Source organism: Catharus ustulatus, chromosome 4 (assembly GCF_009819885.2).
Source record: "Catharus ustulatus isolate bCatUst1 chromosome 4, bCatUst1.pri.v2, whole genome shotgun sequence".
NCBI classification, from domain to species: Eukaryota; Metazoa; Chordata; class Aves; order Passeriformes; family Turdidae; genus Catharus; species Catharus ustulatus.
The window spans coordinates 67222553-67243532 of record NC_046224.1 but is presented as its reverse complement, the minus strand read 5'-3'; the positions used below and the strand labels follow the sequence as shown (position 1 = coordinate 67243532).

Below are 20980 nucleotides of genomic sequence, written 5' to 3'. Positions count from 1 at the left end.
TGAAGACAGTAGAGATCAGGCTCATCAAGAAGTTTAGTCCTCAATATGTCAGAACCTATAATATGTGAAATGATTTTCTTACTGGGTGGGGAAAAAGAAGAAAAAGCTTAGAACAGGATAGCAGAGAAGTCAAAAAGGAATGATTCTGTGATATAAAATAGTCCATTTTAGTAAGGTTTAATCATAGTTGAAAATTAAGCTTTGTCTGAAAGGTCTACAATACCTTATTTTTAATATATTTCTTATCGCAGTTAAAGTATTTTGCAAACACTTCCTGTGCCACTTTGTGGTTCTAGAAAAAATCTTTCTCTTTGGGTTGAACTTCAGAGGGGAGCTTTACTGCAATTTTGAAATCGTTTCAGGGAGGAAATTCTACAGAGAGGGTACCCTGCAGCAGAGGCCACTGCAGCATCAAGAGGGTGATGGCTTCTTTCCCCAGTCCCACCTTTCTTATAAAGTTGTGTTTGGTGTAAATAGGCCTTGGAGGAGTGTTGCTTTCATGGCTTCAGCCTCAAAGGCTTGACAGAATTAGAAACTTCTCTGAGTCAGTGTCTCTGCAGCAGAATTGAGAGGCGATGATATGGCTTCCTGCTCCTCTGGCATTAATTACTAATAATAGGAAATAATTTCTGGGTCTAGTTTTGTATTGATACAGTTATATTGTTATAACTTCTGGTATTTCTTGTTTTTTTAATTGATAGGTATACGTGGGGAGATTAATGTGGTGGTGAAAGTAGATCTCTTCAATGATTTAAACAGATTTAGGCAGTCATCCTGTGGAGTCAAATTTTTTTGCAGTAAGTAGAGGAAAGAAGTTTATTTGAACAAAAATGTTGTTCCCTCCTTTCCTTTCTTTTTGTCTTCTGTTGGTCTCCCTTCTCTTACCAGCTCCTTGCATAAACCTAGCGGAGATAACATTGACATAAATTGCTTTTCTTTTTTAACACGTTTTTATTGTTCATGTTTCAAAACAATGTAAATAAATGATGGGATTTTTGTAATGTCCCTAAGTTGCATTTCAGTGCCTGTGCATACATACATGGTGTTATTTTTGGCCCATATTCTTTTAAAGGGGTACAAAGTGAAAAGGTTTCATAATGGTACATGCTGTAACTGGTACACTGGACAGTTATCTTATCAGGGTTCCATGATATCATGAGCAAAGCTTCCTAGGTATGTTCACATTTTTACAGAAAATTGTCTGGAAAACTTCCTGAAATCACTTTTATGTGTAATTTTATATGTTTCTTGCTATCCTTGGCTCATAGACCAATCACTTACATCTTTTATGTATATATTTTTTAACAGCTACATCTATTCCTAAGTGTTACAGAGCAGTAATTATTCACGGGTTTGTGGAAGAACTTGTAGTTAATGAGGACCCAGAGTACCAGTGGATAGACAGAATCCGTACTCCCAGGGCATCGAATGAAGCTCGGCAAAGACTCATTTCACTCATGTCAGGTATTAAACATGGTTATTGCTGCTTCTAAAAATATTCAGGATTTAAATAAGTGCCTTGCTTAAGATTGCATATGAGTTTTGTTGTTAATTATGTTGATTTTTTTCAGTTCACAGGGTCTTCTGTTACTGTGGATTATGTATTTCTAACTTATGGAAGTGTGCCTGATTTTTTTTTTTTTCTCACTTCTTGGTGAGGCCATGCTGCTACCTAATTTTTTGATTGCTTTTAGCAAGGTCAAAAAAACCTGTGAAACTTTTTGGAAGATGTTCCTAACCCATATGAGGAGTATCACTAGAATTTTGACGCAAACAGTTAAAGTAATGAACTTCACCCTCTTTGAACTTTTTGAAGTGTGTGAACAAATGCACACTTTTTCAAATACAGTGTGCATCAATACTTGTGGTCCTCATCCCGTCTCTTTGAAGTCAGGCTCAATTCATTGTTTCTCAAGCATCTCCTGTGAGGAAAGAACTGGAGAATTTGGATTATTCAGCCTAGAGAAGGCTTTGGGGTGGCTTTGGTGGCCTTCCAGTGCCTGAAAGGAGCCACAAGAAAGATGGAGTGGAACTATTTGCAAGGGCCTGAAGTGACAGGACAAGGGGAATAGCTTAAAACTGACACAGAGCAGGTTTAGATTGGATATTGGGATGAAATTCTTCCCTGTGAGGGTGAGGAGGCCCTGGTGCAGGTTGCCCAGAGAAACTGTGGCTGTCCCATCCCTGGAAGAGTTTGAGATTAGGTTGGATGGGTCTCTGAGCAGCTTGGTCTAGTGGAAGGTGTCTTAAGATCTCCAGTAAATGGGACAACATAAAAGATTATGGAGATATACCTCCATTGGGAAGGCCAGCACACTGTAAGGGAAAAAGTGAAATAAACTGTTGTCATAACTAACATGAAGATATCTTTTTAATATAGCACCAAACTAGTTTACAGAATTCACATTTGCGTATTTCTTGCTGTGCATAAGTAGTGCAGGTGGATGAAGTATTCTGCTAGATTTATTTGTGGCATAGATAAGAGAGTGAAAACCCAAAAGAACTTAAAGCAATACTCTTTCATCTCATGTAATAAAATGTGTGATATTGCAATACTATTCTTTGTGGTCACAGATAAAGAATCTTGAAGAAATCTCTGACTTCTGAGAGTGAGCCAGGCTGTTTCATGATCTTTCTCATTATGTGTTAAGTTGAAAAAGAGACTTTCATACTCTACCTCAACCATAGAATTTTTTCAAGGCATGGTTTCAGTTAAGAAGTTTACAATAGTAACCTGTGCTGGTAATTTTAGAATCGAACTTCAAGAAAGCAGTAGAAACTAGAGCTGTGAGTTGGACCTAAATAATCCTTGTGGGTCCCTTCCAACTCTGGAAATTCTGTGATTCTGTGAACGTTTCATACCACATGATTTCTCAGCAGCAGTGACATTAGGACCATCCTGTGTGACAGTGAGGATTTTTCAGTTTGTTAACGGAGGATTTTGGAAATCTTTCATTCTCATAAGAAAATATATGACATTTTCTACCTTAGTTATTACCAAGGCAATATTACCAAGGCAATCCAGCTATATAGAGCAATTTTTTAATTACGTCCTCCTAAAAAAGCATCAATGGCAGATCATATTTTTTTATAGTCAGTCTTTCAGTCCTTGTGTGCAGTTAATAGAAGTGGTGGTGTTTGGTTTGCAGTAGAGGGGCAAAAAGTAGGATTTAAATTAAAATATGTTTAAATAAATTGGTAAATGAAGAAAATATAGATTTCAAAGATATTGCGTTGTTTAACTATATGAATATTTAGAAACTTATGTGAGTTCCAGAGCACATCTTGACCTCTCTCTCTCTCTGAAAGAATAGAAAAAATATTTTAAAAGCTTACTGAAAAGAAAGACTAGTGGGGAAAAAACTGAAAAACCTCTGAAATGACAAGTTTTGGCAGTCAGAATGGATTTGGAGAAAAAAGAAAAAAAGCTGTGTAAGTTGTACAATGTTGTTGTATCACACAATGTTGTAGGAGACAGAAGTTGTGATTGGCTCCTTGACCTAGCTTTGTAGGATTGGATATATTACCTGTTCTGCTGACTTGGCTGGTGCTCCAAAACCAGAGGTCAAAGACCACAAAAGAGAATAGAAAAAGTTCACTGCAACTATGAGCTCTTTACTTTTGTTTTGTAGGTGAATTGCAAAGGAAGATTGGCTTGAAGGTGCTTGAAATGAGAGGAAATGCTGTTGTTGGTTATTTGCAGTGTTTTGATTTGGAGGGCGAGTCTGGACTTGTAGTGAGAGCCATAGGAACAGCCTGCACATTGGATAAATTAAGTAACACATCAGCATTTTTACCTGCATGTAACTCCCCATCCAAAGAAATGAAAGAGTAAGTATGAATTAGTAGCTTGTAGGGGAAAAAGTTTCACCTCTCTTCTTTTCATACTCATTCAGTTTTTCATAACTGATGTGATTTCTGTTTTTTCCCCAGAATTTGTTTTTCTTTTGTAGTTTTATTTGTCTGCAACCCAGTTTTATATTCAACAATTCTGAGATGTTTTAGGTTGGATGACTTGTTATTTCAGTAGAAGCTGGAGTGGTAATTCTTACTTAAAATGACTTTCTTTGTATTTATTTAACAATAGTGCTACATATCCTTGGCTTGTAATCCACCAGTTTAACTATAATTAGTTCTACTTTGATGCTGTGTTTGTGCAATGAACATTTTTGTGAGGACTTCTCTCACAAAATACCTTTGAGCATGTAAGAGAAGATAAATGTTGAATTCTGATGGTTCTGTCAATGATTTAGCCAATGACCTCAAAGAGATCTCATCGTTTATTGTGTGCTTTGCTTTTCACTGTTGTAAAACAAGTAGGACTATGGCAAGACCGTGAACTTGCAGAGAAATCTTTTTACAATGAGAAGTAGAATTTTGTGATTTTTGTCGTATGTGCTGTAGCACCAAACAGTTTGAATGCACTATTTTGATATGCATATGAATTAATAGAAATATACTTGTGGTCTTCTTGCAACTTTTGTACGTGGATGAATTAGTTATTTTCTGTTTGGTAGAGCAATCCAGGAAGGAAAAAACTGCACCAAGAAGTGTATTGCATATCCTGTATTTCTAGATATATTAATTGAAATAGCCATTTTCATTAACTTGAACTTTTGTGTCACTGCAATAGAGATGAGGCATGTTTGTTGTGCAGGCATCACTTGCTCTGCAAAATTTTGCAAAATATGAACTGACCTTTAAAAATTACTGGTTTCTATTTCATGGCATAACTTTTTTGACCTGTCTTGATTTTCAAAAGTTGCCTTTAAAAGAACTTCTGGATACAGTGCAGCATAGAACAAGAGTGTGGTGTTTAAAAACAAAAAAGGTAGACCTGGTAATTATCAACTTAAAAAGCATCCATACATAAACCAGTGGCTTTCACTCTGCAGCAAAGTATGGAAATTCCACCTCCCAAATTATCCATGTTCTACTTGGTGATGAGTATTGTCTCAGTTCAAAAAATGGGACTGTTTCTCTAAGGCAGCAAAATCAACTAATTTGATTCTTCTTACTCTTGGCTTTACTAACTGAACGGCCTGTTGCCAAAATCAATGATGCAAGCAAGTGCTTAAGCTGTTCCTTTCCCTCCTTTTATTTCATCTGGACTCTTGCATGCTAGGAATTGAAATTCTTAGAGTCTGCTTAGAGTAAGAGATCTCCTCTAGCTAAACTTCCCTGAAATCATTGATAACATAACTTTGCAACCTGTTTGTGTGTATTGTTTTCTTTTCTTCCACTTTGGCTGCAAACTCTCTCAGGTCTCCGCTGGTTCATCCGCCAAGCCATGGATGCCGCTCGACTCACAACAGTCCAATTCACACTGCTACTGGCTCACGACTTACTCAGAACTTCTCTGTGTCTGTTCCCACTCTCATCTACACTGGTATGAGACTGCTTACACTCCAAAGTTGGGGAGAGGCAGCCCACAGGCACAGTGGTCCCAAAGGGCAGGCAGGCAGGCAGTGTAGGCAGGTACCACCCATCTTTCTTCCCTCATTTCCTCGTGGACACACCTTCTGTTATCAGGGAAGAAGCACCCAGGGTACAGCAGCTCAAAGAAATGCAGAATAGTTTCTTGGAGATGCCTCGGAGTCTCTTCCACAAAGCCACACTCTTCACTTTAACATGCTCTTGCTTCCTGTGAAATTAAGTAAAAAAATAAGGTGATGTATCTGGGAAACATTGATTCGATTAATTGCTTTCAAACATAATTCAGATACAGTAGGTTTTAAAATGGTTCTAGGAAGGGTCTGTGCTATTTGTGGAAGAGATGGTTTTAGAGAGCAGGTAAGTCAAGCTGTGCATAAGTAAATTGCTTGTCAATAGAGTGTTCCCATAAAGATTCTCCTCTTTGCTCTGTTTTTAGCTGTGGCATGCTGCTGATGCTATAGGATAAGGAAACATATTTTTTTTCACCTTAAAATGCATATGTGTATATACATAAGTGTATAAATATGTATAAACACAACTGTAATTTGAAATCATTTTTTCTTTATTAAACTAACTCAAAGCATTGTGTATTTGACCAGATTTTTAAGCCATAAATTTTCAATTTTTTTATTTTGCATATATATATATTTTTTTTTTTTGGTCACATCTCATGCCTTTCATTTGGCGTAATTGTTTCATTGTAGATGATGAGCATCTCTCTGTAGGATGCTGAGAGGGTAAAACAGCATTTCTTTGCCTCTGGCCTCATTCCCAGCCTCGCACCTAAGGAATAGCTGCTGGCCCTGCCCCAATTCCATCCTGGTGTTTGGATCATGCTGCTGTCAGCCAGGTCCTTTGGCACAGGATTACTGAATATGTTTCCACCTTCTTCTGGCAGGATTCCTTTCAATGAAGATCCCAATCCCAATACATATTCATCAGGACCCTCCACCCCTCTGAAAAACCAAACCTATTCCTTTTCACCTTCCAAGTCCTACAGTCGACAGTCCTCTTCTTCTGACACAGATTTGAGTTTGACACCCAAAACTGGTAAGGCACTTCCACCCACTTTTTGTTTAAGTTGTATTTCTCTTTTTATATTTTCATTCAACCCCTTTTTGCTTTTTGGCATTTAAGTTATCAAAATGATGTGAAAATTGGAGACCTCACACGGCACACCTCAAGCTCAGAAGTGTTTCTGCAGGGTCAAAATTTCAATCCTGCCTGTATTTCCACTGATCTGGATAACATAAAATTATTTTTGTACCACAATTGTATTCAAATCAAAACATCTCAGAACATTAAGGGAGTCCTAAGTAATTACCTTTTTCTTATTTCCTCCATTTCATATCACAGATCATAGGAGTATATTTTCACAATATGTTAAGGATAGTGTTACTGAAACTACGTAGCCTTCAAGCCTGTTGTGTTGTGCCCTAAGTTTACTGCATACATTTATCTAATTTTGAACTCCCTTTTGCAAATTCAAGACTATACATATAGCAGCCACTGTCTTTTTATTCTCTTGGTATATGGAAATAGCTTTACATATACAGTATACACTTTAAAAGCAACTTAAATTACATTAGCAGTAATCCAGCCATCTTCAAAAATCATTTTTCTTTCTCCATTGCTTTATCATAATTTTTTCAACTTGTTTTTTCCTCTCTTTTTATTTTTTAGTCTGTGGTTGGAATCATGTCAGTAATAATGATGTCAGCACAACTCACTTATTGTATGTTTATTTTTCATTATATGACCAATGCTGTGAATTTTGCTACCATAGGGGAAAGTATTTTCCAGACTTGTTTAAAGAAGTGTGGTTAGTTTTTAAATGATGCTTTAAATTGTGGTATTTGAAGCTCAGAACATTCTTGGCTCCATCTAATTAGACATTTTTTAAGCATATTAAAGTAGTTGATTCAGCTTTACTTGATAGCACCCCTTTCAATAATTGTTCCTAGCAGATAATTCGAATATTGCATTCAAATGGAGTTGTATTAAATATTTCATGCAGTTTATTCCCTATCTGTGTTAAAAATATTCCCAATTAGCATATGCAGGCTTTCTTAGTCCTGTCTTCTCTGTCCCATTTTTAAAACAATCAAGCAAAAAAAAGAGCACACTTTATATTTGTTGACCTTTTTAAATTATGTCTGCCCTGTGGGTAACCTATGGTAGTTGCTTATTTAAAGGACCTACAGATATAACTGGATGCTTATTAGGAGCACCCCAAATTCATGTGTTTAGTTTACTGAATATTTGAAAACCTGTTTCTTTCGATCAGATTTTCCATGGTAAAGATCATGTCATGTAACAGATTTAAATGTAACATAGGTGGTCATCTGTATAGACATAAGTGCTGTGAATTTAGACATGTGGCAAATCACTGTGAATGTGTTAAGGTTTTAAAGCAGCAGACTTAATATATTTCCTGTCAATATTAGGTAGGGGGATAAACCCTGTTGTCTTTAGTCAGTTCCTTCAGAACTGAAACAGATTATGTAATTGGTGCCTCTTGTTTGTAGGGATTTTTCAAGTATGTAAAGATATTTTTTAGCTGTCTTTCTAGTATCAAAACAAACTGGGCACAATTTTGCTTATTAGCACTGTCTTTTTGGCAATTTTTAACTCTACTACTGAAACCTGTCTGAAGGGGATTTGCTAGTTACATTTAAAAATTCTGTATCTTGTTATGATAAACTCCTTTTTGATTCTTAATAGATTAAAAAGACAATATCTCATGAGTCATTTGTTTTGCTTTATTACCAAAATTTGATGACATGCAGAAGACACTTCCATAACATACTAAATTCTGTATGTTGTTCTTAACAATTACTGTATGTGTTTAGACCTCTGTTTTAATTTCCCAAGTTTGTTAACAAGTTAAATATCTCAGTGTGTGAGTTGGTGATCTTAGTAGTTACACAAAGTTAAAGAAATGCAGACTTCTTATGTGACACATCAAACATTATGAAATTTGAGATGCCCATCTCTTCTGCAATATATTATATTCTTTATTTCTCAGTCAGGTAGGTAGTGTGCTGATGTGTCTGACATGGAGATTAACCTGGAGAAATGGTGCAGATACCACAATTGCCCCATATGAGTAACAAAACACTGGAGGTTGAAACTTGGATCTGCTTAAGCACCTAATTTTCAATAGCTCCAAATTCTCCAAGGAGAATGTTGCCTTGATATCTTCTGTGAAATACAGTTGTGCTTGTGTTATCCCTTCTGGTCTGTAAATGCATTTGCTGACATGGGTTTGAAGTTAGAATTCTGGGAGTAGGCATATATTTTATACCACTGCAAATGAAAAGAGTCAGGCTGACAAAAAGCATGATGTCTTTTCATCAGATAATACTTTCTGATGTGCCATAGCATATGTTTGGAGGAAATGGAGAAGGTAGGAACTCCTTTTCTTGGTGTGAACTTAGTATTCTACAAGATTATTACTCTAGAAAATCATAAAACAAATCTGTGACCTCTTTGGAAAATAACCTTTTCTACCGAGATAATGAAAGTAATCACATTAAATGTGTGCAAAGACTCTGTTGTTTGGGTTTTATTCCATACTATTTGCTATCAAATTTTGTTTGACATTTAAAATGTTTAATTACCATGTTTCTAAAAAATTAATTTCAAAATAAAGTTAATCAAATCATGATTTTTAAAAACATGCTTCTCATGCACATTGTGGAGCTGTATTGTCATTCCATTTCTTTGTATGCAGAGAAATAATTTGCAGTACATGTTGATTCATTTAGAGAAAACAAAAATGCTTCATTTTGATTTCTTTTGTCCGTTTCTTTAGTCATCTTCTGAATCTACATCTTTGTCTCTATTACTTTCCTCCACAGCACCTTCCCCACAGAGACCTAGGATTTTCCTGTTTCCCAGCTCCCCTACACTCTCTTGTGATTCCCCACATCTTAAAAAGTCCTGTCTCCTCCTCTTGGGGTCTAGCATTAAACCTCTACACTCTAGCCATGTCAGCCCAGTTGTTCTGAGGAAAAGTGTTTCTTTCACTGAAGAGCTGCTTCTGGCTGCTTCTGGTAGGATCTATCTATTATGGCCTTTTAAACAAACTTTTAAGGAAATGTTGTTATTTGATTAACACACAGATGCTTCTATAACCCTGGGTTTGCTCAGTTAGCCTCTGAAAACTGCTGGCTACATGACTATTCATTCCATCTCTCACCTCTGCCCCAGAAGCTTGAAACACTTTCAGAACTTCTTAGAGGATTTGAAACAATGTCATTTATGCTAAAGAATTTCTTCTTTACCCTTGGAAAATATCCTTTGCTAATTGGACTGAAATAACTTACTTCATTTGTAATCCCACACATTCTCTTCACTTTGTTGTTCCTGCATTTTGCATGGAGTAAATGCTCATTGCACTTGTTCGTGAATTCATTCATAATGCTGAAATAATGGTTATCAGATGCTACCAACTCTGCTTTTTAATTTAACCTCTTAAACAAAGCCCATAGTTTTTACTTTTACTGCCCACTTTTTCATTTCACTGACATGCATTGTTTTCATAGATTTCAATTAAATAGTTGATATTATTGCGCTTTTTTTGTAGAAACTCTTTTGGTTAGTTTGTATTTTTTGAGTTTGTTTCATGTGTAGTATTTATGCTATGTTTGTCTGCATTTAATATTGTATAGTCCCTGACAGTGATGTTTACAATCAATGCTAAATAGTAAAAGCAATTTAATCTTGTTTAATGGGACTATACAGATACTAATATTTTTGTTTCCTTATCCAAGAACAGCTAAAAATACTAGTAGAAAATTGTAGTGGTTTTATATCTAATTATATGGTAATGGTGGCTTAGTAACTCTTGAAAATGAATGAATTTGCATACATTACTAAGTCTGGTATTATTTCTAGATCTTCCAGTCTATGATGAAAACAAATAACTGCACTTGGATGTATATTTAGTCATGTTCATCTTTATCAGATGATTGATCAGAAGAAAAAGAGTAGTAGCAAGGAATTATTACGTTGAATTAGATACAAATTCTGGAAAAGTAAATCTTGACTTCATTTCTAACTGTTTGCACTGTGATGTTTGTATTTCATCCTGGTCCTGACACTGTTTTGGTTTTTATGCTCTGTTTTCCTCTACTACATGGGGGCTTATTTTTGCTTTGTTGTTTTAGCCCTAATGGCTTTAGATATACAGTATAGCAATGATAGTGTGCTTTTAGGCATGACATTACCAAGAAAATCTGATTATCTAGCAACGTGTTTACTTTAGGAAAAACACAATCTTGGTATGTGTTTACTTCAGTGATTTTTTTTTTAAGCACAGAACTCATAATTTCCTGTCAGACACATAACCTGCATCTCAACATGCTCAGTTAAGGGGACAAATAATATTGATAGCAAATAATTCAGCAACAAAGATGGCAGTGAATCTGATAAACTTTCTCTGCTTAAAAACTCCTGTGGTTAGGGAGTAAAGCTGGAGGTAAAAGTCTGGAAGAAAGGAAAGCAAGAATTGTCATATTATGCAAAATTGGAATTTATCTCATATTAATTTACCAATAATCTGCAGGTTATGTGTGTGCAAATACAGTAATCAAATAAGTGCAGTTTTAAATGCTGAGCAGTAGTAGTAGCCCTTAACTTATTTGAATGAATCAGGTGGTATTTCATTGCATAAAATAATTTGCAATTTTTTTCGGAGTTTATATTTCAAATCAAAGGATATGCATTGCCTTTGTATTTTCTTTTTGTTCCTAATGATGCATTATGTAACTGCTGCTGTGTACAGTCTCCTACTAGTAGTTAGGAAAGGTGGTTTAGTTACCTGAAACTTTCTGAAAACCAGTTTTTTATTACTTCTCTTACATAAAAATATTGTGATAATATTAGTGAGAGATACACAACTATAGACTAGTCTGTCAGAGAGACTTTTTGATAAAGGCAGATAATCAGATTATGTAAAAACTTTGTTAAAAGAAGATCTATACTTAAATCTTAGGCAGAAAGTAATAAGAAAACAAAAAGAAGTTATATGTCATAGGAAAGAATTTTAAACCAAAATCTTTAAGTTTTTTATTTAAAAGTTGATTTTAATTGAGCAGGAAGAAAATCTTAGACTGGGGGGTTTGTCCAAATACTGAAAAATCACTGCTAGTCATGAAAAAAGGAAAACCTAGAACAATCTTCAAACCAAAATTAAATTTTGATGCTTTTTTCCTTAAGAAGTAAAATTATGGGGATAATTTGACTGTTTTCAATGACTCATTTTTATCTATTTTGAAATCACCCTTTAATTACAAATTATAATATATGTTTCTTTGAATGTCATTTGTACTGATACTCTTCAGGAATGGGCAGTGGGAGTGCTGGAAAAGAAGGGGGGCCATTTAAAACTCTTTTAAGACAACAGACTCAGTCAGCTCTGGAACAAAGGGTAAGGCATTTTATACTTCCATTTCTGGTCTACTGAAGTGAAAATTTACTTTGTAGTAAGTTAAATGTTTGCTGTTACGTTCTGTTTGAAAACATGTAATTTTAGGTTTGAACTTACTATGTGTTGACTGTTTAAAAGCCCTTTTAATATACAAATTATTTGAATACTAATATATTACTAAAGCATTAGGAAAAGTGAAGCAATTAACTGTGGACAGCACTCAAGTAATTCCAGTGGTATTAAGAAGTTATAGAAGAAATTACTTTTGTGTGGTCTCTGTAAGGTACTGCTGCATGATAAGTTTAATACCTGAGTAAGCACATGATGATAAAATTCTTACAGAAACCAAATTCAGAAACATTGCCATAGCTTTAAACAAGGTGAAAATCCCATTTGGAATTGGGAAAAATTTCAGTTTTGGGGAATTGAGTTGATACCTTATGCCCCATTTTGTGGAGCAGAAGGGAGCCTTTAATTGGGAACTTGAACCTAAAGTACTTGCCAAGCAGTAAAAGACACTTAGAGATTTAAACTTTTCTTCTATTGGACTAAAAATGCCATGTGTTTACTGAGTAGACTATATGATGAAAACAGTGTTTTTAATTAATTGTTTACATTTGGGTGGGTAATTGCAACTTTTAAAATAAATTGTATACAGCTTTGATCAAAATGTTGATAATGAGGTGTCTTGAAGGAAGAAATGTGAGTATATTCCTGCTCAAATTAAATTGTAATTTCTGACTACCTAAACTAATGGCATAGAAGCATATGTGTTAGTTGGGAACAAAATCACTTGCATCTGTGAAATATAAATGCTCAGCTGCTATTTTTGAGTAAGTGGATGATTTTCTTCTTATTTCTTGTGTTATCCATGGCTAAGGGAGGATCGCCTCATAGGTTCTGTAGAAGGCGGGTATGTTGAAAACCACTGCGTGACTCCTTTCTTCTTGTATTTGGGATTTCTAAATCTTTATCTGAAATATATATATTTTTTGTGAGGCTTTGGAGGTTTCTTTGTAATTTTGTTTATGCAGAAGTTTTTAAATTCGTTGTTTTGAAGAGCATTTTTTAGATCGGTGTATTTTGCATGTTGATACATTTCAGTTAAAATTTTTGTTTAGATATGAATACAAATCCATGGCTTTTTGCTTTTAATTTTTTAATTTGGCTGAAGGAATGCTTTAAAACAAACCTTTTTTCTGTTTACCTTTGATTTTGCTAGCATTTCAGACATTTCATGGCTGATCTTTATATTTCCTTAGGAAGATTTTTAAAGACAATAAAAATGTAAATTAAGAGCTCTTAATGTATTTTTAGAGTTTAAATTATTTATACATTATTTCATTATTTTGATAAGGTGTTTCTGTTGACTAGTAGAAAAAAATCAACATAAAATGGGATGGAGACATGTTGAGTATGCTATTGATGACGATTATGATGTAGCAGCAAACCACGTGGACAGTTAATCGATAAAAAATGTCAATTCTGTCTTCTGAAAATTTCATATTGGATGTGGTTTTGCTATGGTGTTACCTCGTTTGGTTACCTTTAATTTGAGTTAACTATAATGAATAACATTTACTGTGTGTGTCATATTAAAAGAGACAAAAACAGTGCACTGTACTTGTCTGGATTACTTAGGATAGCAAGTATTTGGGAAAACCAAGAATAAATTCATTATATGTAATATAGTTTCACATGTGTTAGATATATAATAAAATCCAGAATACTTTAAGGCAGATTAATGATCATCTTATTCCACCCACCCTGCCATGGGCAGGAACATATTCCACAAGACCACGTTGCTCAAGTAGTTCTTTTGAGTATTAGATCAGATTATTCGGGTATATGGTATATCCAGCTAAGCTACTTTAAAATAAATTCATTTAGTTGCATGTCTCAACAGCTTTTTTAAACCAAATGCATTTTTGGTGTATTACTTAACTAACCCTAACTGCAAAACGAACAGAATTTGTAAGAAGGGTAATATTCCTCTGTTTCTTCCCTGAAAATAAACCTGTAGAAAATACGACTGTGGAAAACTCATGTATATGTTACTTTGTACATTACTGTTAGCAATTCCCTGTCTTGCTGTCTGTGGATAGCAAGAGTAACTATAGCATAGCTGTCTTTATATTTTTAACTAAAAAAATACATGCTGTATTTCTATCAGTAGGAAAATTTGAGTTTATCTTATTCCTAAAAAATTAGCCTATGTTTTTGTAGAAATGACCAAAAGCTACTCTCAATGGTATTTTTGTGTCTCTCACTTCCACTTGGACAAAAATTCTGTTTTCTTTTTTTGTTTTTACATTCTGCAAGTGCTTGAGAGATCTTATCTGCTGCCTTTTCAAAATGGGGATGAGATAGCCTTCATTTCTGAAGGGCACTGCAGGAAATCTCTTGTGTTAGGAGTTCAATTTCATGGGAGATTTGTTTGGCTGAAAACCTGACTTAAGCATCTTTTCTTTCCAGTGACTTCCTATCCACCCTCAGTTCAGGTCAAGAAAAACTATAACGTTTGGCCACCTTGTGAGATGGCACAGTAAATTTTCTTAGAATAAAAATAATTAACCAGGAAATGAGCAACATCTTGATGTAGACCAGTTCCCTGCTCTGGTTTAACCCCAAATGCTCCGTGAGCATACCCAAGCATTACCTGAGGGAGTGGTTCAATTATGGGAATGAGTGAATGGCTGGAAGGGAATCGGAGAACTGGTTCAGCTGGCACTTACACGAAACTGTGTGTGTGTAACTTTGTTCCATGTGCTGCTTCATTGTTTTGTATGTCTTTCAATGAAATGTATTTAAAAAAGAAGAGCACTAGCAATACATGTACAGTAATTTCAGGATTATGAGCCGCACCATTTTGAGTAAAATTTTGGTCCCAACCTGGAAGTGCGGCTTATAATCAGGTGCGGCTTATATATGGGCAAAGAACAAAAAGTTCCTGTTTTAGTTTGGAGGACAAGTGTCTGCTGAGAAAGACAGGAGCTTCTCTTTGAAATGGAGAATGTAAATACCTCCCTCCAAATTATTCTAATTCTGAAATCAAGGGACTTTCAGACAAAGATGTGGGAATTAGGAATAACAGTTCTTTTCTAGGGAAATTAAAATAGAAATACAGTACTGCAAAGAAACAAACTCCAAACCCTGACAGAGTCAGAGTACAACCTGACACCCCGTCAGGCAGGGTGTTGGTAGCAGTCCCATTAAATGGTGGCTGCATCCTCCTGCAGTGACAGATGTGGCTCAGTTGGAGCAGTGCTCCTGTACAAGGTGCAGTTTCCCTCCAGAGGTCCAGTGGGGATGTGGAGAAATCCGGTTTTCCTCTGGAGTCCAGTGGAGAAAGGGGCTCCCTTAGTGTCCCAAAACCTCTGTTTTTATCTTGGTAAGAAATGTTGGTCTCTTCCCCCTGGCTGGAGCAACTTCCAATGGGATGCAGTAATTTTATCAGTCCCACAGTGGGACTCAATGGCCATTAGCAGAAAATGACTCTCTGGAGGAAGGATGGGTTGTGAAAAGATAAAGAACAATGCCCTGCCTGGTTTCAATGGATGGCCCATTAGCAGAATATCTGCCGTTGAGATAAGGATCACTGCCCCCACCCTCAACAGATGGTGATAGAATAGATAACTTTTATCACACCCTGTATTGTAACCCAAGACACCTGGACGTGCGGCTTATAATCAGGTGCGGCTTATATATGAACAAAGAATGATAAGTTACTGACACCTGCAAGTGCGACTTGTAATCAGGTACGGCTTATAATTGTGAAATTACTGTATGTGAATACACATTTTTAAATATTATATCAAGCAAGTATTTGAGGATTTGATTGTAACCTTATCAAACTTACCCCAAACACCAACTATAAAATCTGTGTAGTTGTGAGGATTAGAAGTGACAGCTGTTTCATGGTCTTCAGTCCATGACTGTGAATTGGTATTGGTAAAATGATTGACCATCTTCAGTTGTAGCTTGGAAATCATCCTGGTTTGTCATATACTGAAATACTTTGTGGTTGCATCACCTTGATGTAAAGGAGTCCTTTGCAAATGGAAGTAATAGAGGGGATTTATAAAATGGGAACTGCATCTAATTTTCCCTGATATTTCTGTTTTACCTGAAATAACTGCGGATTTGTAATTTTGAACTATTACAGCTTACAATGCCTAATTGAGGCTGGAACTTCTATTTGAGTAATATAGCAATAAAATTCTAAAAAACTCTCAATGAGATAAAACAAGTTTTCATATGAAGTAGTAAATGATCTGTGTCAGAATGAAAGGGAGATTCTTAATAGATTTTTATCAGAATGGTTCAGTTGAGTCTGTTACCCAGATTTGTCTGTGGCTCACGTTAACTGATAGAAAACCTTATTTTGTCATGTGTCATAATTCAGACTTGGGAGTATTGAGATAAAACCATGTTATTATTTGAGGTTTTATTCCTGGTTTCTAGTGTAGGCAATCAGGTGAACTGGAAGTTTGAACAAGTTAAAATTACTTGCAGTACACAGCCTTATGGAAAGGAACAGAAAGTGGAAAAACTTCTGAATTTCCATATACAATAAAAAACATTTGCTTAAGCTTTAGAGCATGGAGTATTGTTTACTTTGTTCACTCCATACTGCTTCAGCGCAGCATAAATGTGTGTGTATATATAAAATGTAAATGTAGTATAGGCTTAATGGAATTTCGTTTAGGTGGCACATTCAGAAAACTTCTTTATTGATTTCTGCAGTCTGCAAGTATTTTGAGTATTTTGACCATTCTGATAACTTGCAAAGCACTTTGCAATCTGTTAGAACCTTCTGGGGGAATCTTTACTGCATCCCTCTCTAGAATCCATTGCTGCTTCTGAAGACTTATCTGTCAAGCAGGTTTGCAGAATCCTGGGGTGAAATCTTCCTACTTTTAAATTGCATCATACAGCAGAACTGCAGGGTTCGGGTTTTGGGATTGGTTTTCTTTTTCTTCAGGTTATTGATACTATGGTTGCTGATTTCCAAGTTTGCCTCTTAATTTAGAAATTTTGGTCCAAATGAAAACCCAGAAAACTCAAAGTTTGAAGCACCTTTTAAAAGTTCTAAGAGTTCTTATAATAAGGTGGCAAGAATCCTGAGGTAATAATTTTTAAACCCATATTGCGCTTTAGTTTAGGATGACTTTTAATGCCATGTATTACTGGAAGAACCTGATTCTCGCTGAATCTTCAGCGTGTGTGCTGTTCAGGTAGAAGCTCAGTTGAATTATACTGCTTCCAAGTATGTGAGAAAGGAATCTATCATGTACTTTCTCTCATACAAAAATATGGTGTTTATTTGTTCCATTTAATCAGTTACAATTATCTAAAACATGATTGCATGATTTTTCTTTTTCTTTTCCGCTTTCTGCATTTAGAATTGCTGATTGCCTTTCCCACATAAATGTGCTATTGTATAAATATTAGATATATCACAGAACGTTGCTGGAGAAATTAAAATCTAGTTTTGGGCTCAACTTCTTTGAATATAACTTCTATTTCATGATTTGTGTCTTGAAAAATTGCCATTATTACTTACTTTGCCTCTTTTATGAATTTAAAGTTGGCATAGTTGCTGAAACTTAACTCTTCATTTGACTTATGAACTGGAAGTGAATTACCTTAGATTAAGAACTTACAGTTGTGTTTCAGGACCTATGCTTTATTTTAAAAGATGGATATTTGCTTGTTACATTTAGAGCTTACGAGCTAAGCAGTCCTTTGATATTTTTAAGGTGTGCTTTCCTGTAATAAGACATTCCTCATTCTTGCAGGACTTCAGTTTGTTTCACCCTGTGCTTCAGAATCAAACTGCAGTCAGTTGTAACAAGACCACCTAAAAGTAGAGGAAAAACATTTATTTTTTATTAGCTAATGAAAGAAGAATTCTGGTATTTAGCACCCATGGTAAAAGTGGATCAATAGAGGTTTTGTTAACTTCTAAATATGTAAATTTTGATTATTTATCACTGTTATGCTGAGAAACAACTTTGTGAGGGAAAAGTGTTCTTTCACTATGTAGAAACCTCTCCTTTTCTGATACAATGGTTCCATGAGGACATGTGGTTCTGAAGTGCTCAGTAAGCAAGAAAGGCATGTCTGGATCAGAGTAACTGCGCTGCTTGTATTTCAGGGAAGTGATCAGTTCATTGCATGTTAACTGGCACTCAGCAGTGGTTGTAAGCAGTCATTTAATGTTTGTTTTTAATCATAACAGGAATTCCCGTTTTTTACGTTGACGACCTTCCCACCAGGCTTTCTTGTCCACGTTGGGGGAGTGGTCAGTGCTCGCTCAGTGAAGCTCCTGGATCGCATCCACAATCCTGGTATGTCAGCATAGGATTGACTTCTTGCACAAGGCCTGTCATCTAACGTTTATAACATATCAGTGCTTGAATAGATCAGTTCTAACGATGGATATCAAAGCAGTGTGTTTCAGATAATCATTTAAGCTTGAAAAATAAGTTACTCAAAGGTTATGTTTTTAGTGAGAAACATTTCAGCAAATTAAAGCAGTGATAAAAATACTTTGAGTCAGTAACTTTGCATTGAAAACTAGCTTTGAATTATTGAGGGGGTAATTTTTTTGCCACTTTTTGTGATTAAAACTTGATGCAAGTTTTCTGTTGAAATAAAAATGAGATTAAATGCTTGATCTTAACTATGAATGTTTTTCCCATTTTCAGCTTCTTGAAATCCTTAAGGACTAATGCTTACAAATTAGCTCACAACATGGTTTTTAACCTTTGCAGCTTTGTTTCTATTCTTAAAAACCTTTACTGATCAGTACTTCAAGACTTTTATATATTATTTTCCTGGGAACCCCAGTAACAGAACATGTATGTTTTGCAAGTTATAGTTCTAATGTTAGAACTGAGTGACTTTTGACTCTGAAGACTTGGTTGGTTTAATCACTGAGACCAGATGAGGAATGCTTTGCAAAAAGTTGGAGTTGATAGTGCACTTAAAAATGCAGAGGAGAGTAAAAATAGCACCTCTAATGATTTTGCATGCACTAGTCAGGAGTAATAAAAACAAGTACAAAAAACTAATATTTTCCTTTTCTTCCTTTGGCCTGAGGCAAGCAATTCTCCAGGCAGGTATATCAAATTGTTGCTGATCTAAAGATTCGGTAAACTGGCAAAATGAAATTAAATCCAAGACTTAATTTGAATTACATCTCCCTACTTTAAGGGGTTTTTTTCAAGTATATTAGTACACAATGTTGCTCTTTTGTTTTCCTGTTCTAAGTTCTATTTACACAGTGAAGAGCAGATTAAAATAAATGTCAAACTATAATTAATATGTGAGTGTTTCTTTGACACAAAGTTATTTTAGGTTTCTATATTTTCAACAGATTACTGATACAGATCTCTTATGTGCAAAATTTACTATGTGATAGGTGTAGGACAGAATGGGAAAAAATCCACTTTGCTCAGGAGTTTTAAAAACAAATTTCTTGCATTATGCACTACTTCATTTTTACCAGCTGACTGGAAGCAATATAAGACATAAGGCAAAATAGAGATATATGTTTGCACAGCTGCAGTGTTACTGTGAGTCTTGCAGATTGCTCCTGACAAGTGAATGTAAAATGCATTATCCTTGGAACTCATATTGCAAAATAGTGGGAACAAAAGGGGGAATGAAGACATATGGCTGTGGGAGGGAAGGTGGAGAAGTAAAGAAAAATTCTGATATTGTTATGCTCGTGAAACATTTGAGTCAAATAAGTCTGTAAAATATTAATGGAAGCAAATAAACTGGCAAATTAATAAATCAGGAAAACATGGAAGAGGAGAGAACATTTGAAGGTGGATTAAGAACTTGCCAATAAGACAAAATTGCCATATACTGTCCACTTTGGTCACCTAGTGCCAGATTGCTATAGCATGCTCCTTTTCCCCTTTCTATTTCAGCCTCTTATTAACTCTGCTGTCTGTGTCTTTCCAGTTCCTGTGGAGCGGTGTTGTCAATTGTGTTCTTGTTGGTAGTTTTTTTTCACTATTCTGCTTCTATAACTGATCTACTAATTTGCTGTTTTGAACTCAGCCTTTGTCGGAATTATGGGTAACACAAGATCATACAAACTGCTAGACTGGAATAGTTTCAATTCAGGTATTTTATTAGTCATTCAGTACTACATATGCTGACAGAAATTATGGCAGCTCAGTGAAGTTATTAGAAATGCTCTAGGATATTTAGGTTAATGCTTCAAATTTAAATTTTAACGATCAAATGCCTAAATGTCATGTTTTCATGTTGTTAAAGACTTCCTTTAAAATTACAGAATTGTTTTAGTATAAAATAGTATTGCTAAGAGTAATTTAATATCACTTTGGAAAGCTGAATGTTCAGATGTTTATTTAGTACTTTCAGCTCAGCATCCATGAAGGAAGTAATTTAGTCTTAGAGAATGGATTCTTCCTTACACAGTTGGGATCATTTCAGGTGTGATTGGTATGGGGGCTTTTTATGTAATGGATTTTTGGGGTTTTTTTTGGCCTATTGGTTTGTTTTGTTTTGCATGGGCTTGCACTTTCTTCAACAAAGGCTTTCCTCCTATTAATTTCAGGAAATCAATGAATGTGTTTGTTCTTAATAATACCTCTAAATCAATAGTTGTGTTATAGATAATAGACATAAAAATTGTTGAAAAAAAATAGAGAACTATCAGTTTAAAGAGAAGGATAGTATGTAGCCCAGCATTTGTTGGTTCATAAATCTTGTATTGTAAAATGCAACCAGTTTCAAGACTTAAAACAATCATTTGAACTTTTTAATCACTTCATTACCTAGCTTGAAAAAAACCCCAATGTTTTTCTATTTTTATGCAGATTTAGTAATCAAAGTGTGTAACTTCCTTATACAGCTGTAGGAGGTGAATTGATGCAATCTAGATGAAATAAAGACTTCTCTCTCTCATCTTTCCCCTCTGTATATAAAACATTTTAGCCAGAGGTGCTTGTTACCTAAGTGTTGGTTGGAATAGAGAGGTCTAAACCACACAGTAATTGTAGAGTTAATACCTTCCTGAGAACTGGCTGTGTTTCTGTAGCCTTGGTGTGTCAGTAGGTCTGT

At 35.3% G+C, this 20980-nt stretch overlaps 1 protein-coding gene across 31 annotated transcripts in view; it reads left to right on the top strand.

The window, feature by feature from the left end:
- The window catches only part of C2CD5 (C2 calcium dependent domain containing 5), a 53528-nt gene that overhangs the window by 6420 nt on the left and 26128 nt on the right, over positions 1–20980 (top strand). For 8 of the 31 annotated variants that reach the window (XM_033057218.1, XM_033057214.1, XM_033057221.1 and 5 more), the window contains exons 4-12: positions 702–797; positions 1309–1464; positions 3633–3831; positions 6335–6486; positions 9300–9494; positions 11787–11872; positions 12753–12785; positions 18117–18225; positions 19952–20017. In XM_033057218.1, coding sequence (XP_032913109.1) covers positions 702–797; positions 1309–1464; positions 3633–3831; positions 6335–6486; positions 9300–9494; positions 11787–11872; positions 12753–12785; positions 18117–18225; positions 19952–20017 — 1092 coding nt within the window. Of the gene's footprint in view, positions 1–701; positions 798–1308; positions 1465–3632; positions 3832–5264; positions 5390–6334; positions 6487–9299; positions 9495–11786; positions 11873–12752; positions 12786–18116; positions 18226–19951; positions 20018–20980 lie in introns of those variants that run through there. The other 23 variants (XM_033057232.1, XM_033057231.1, XM_042779162.1 and 20 more) reach the window with 10 other exon arrangements.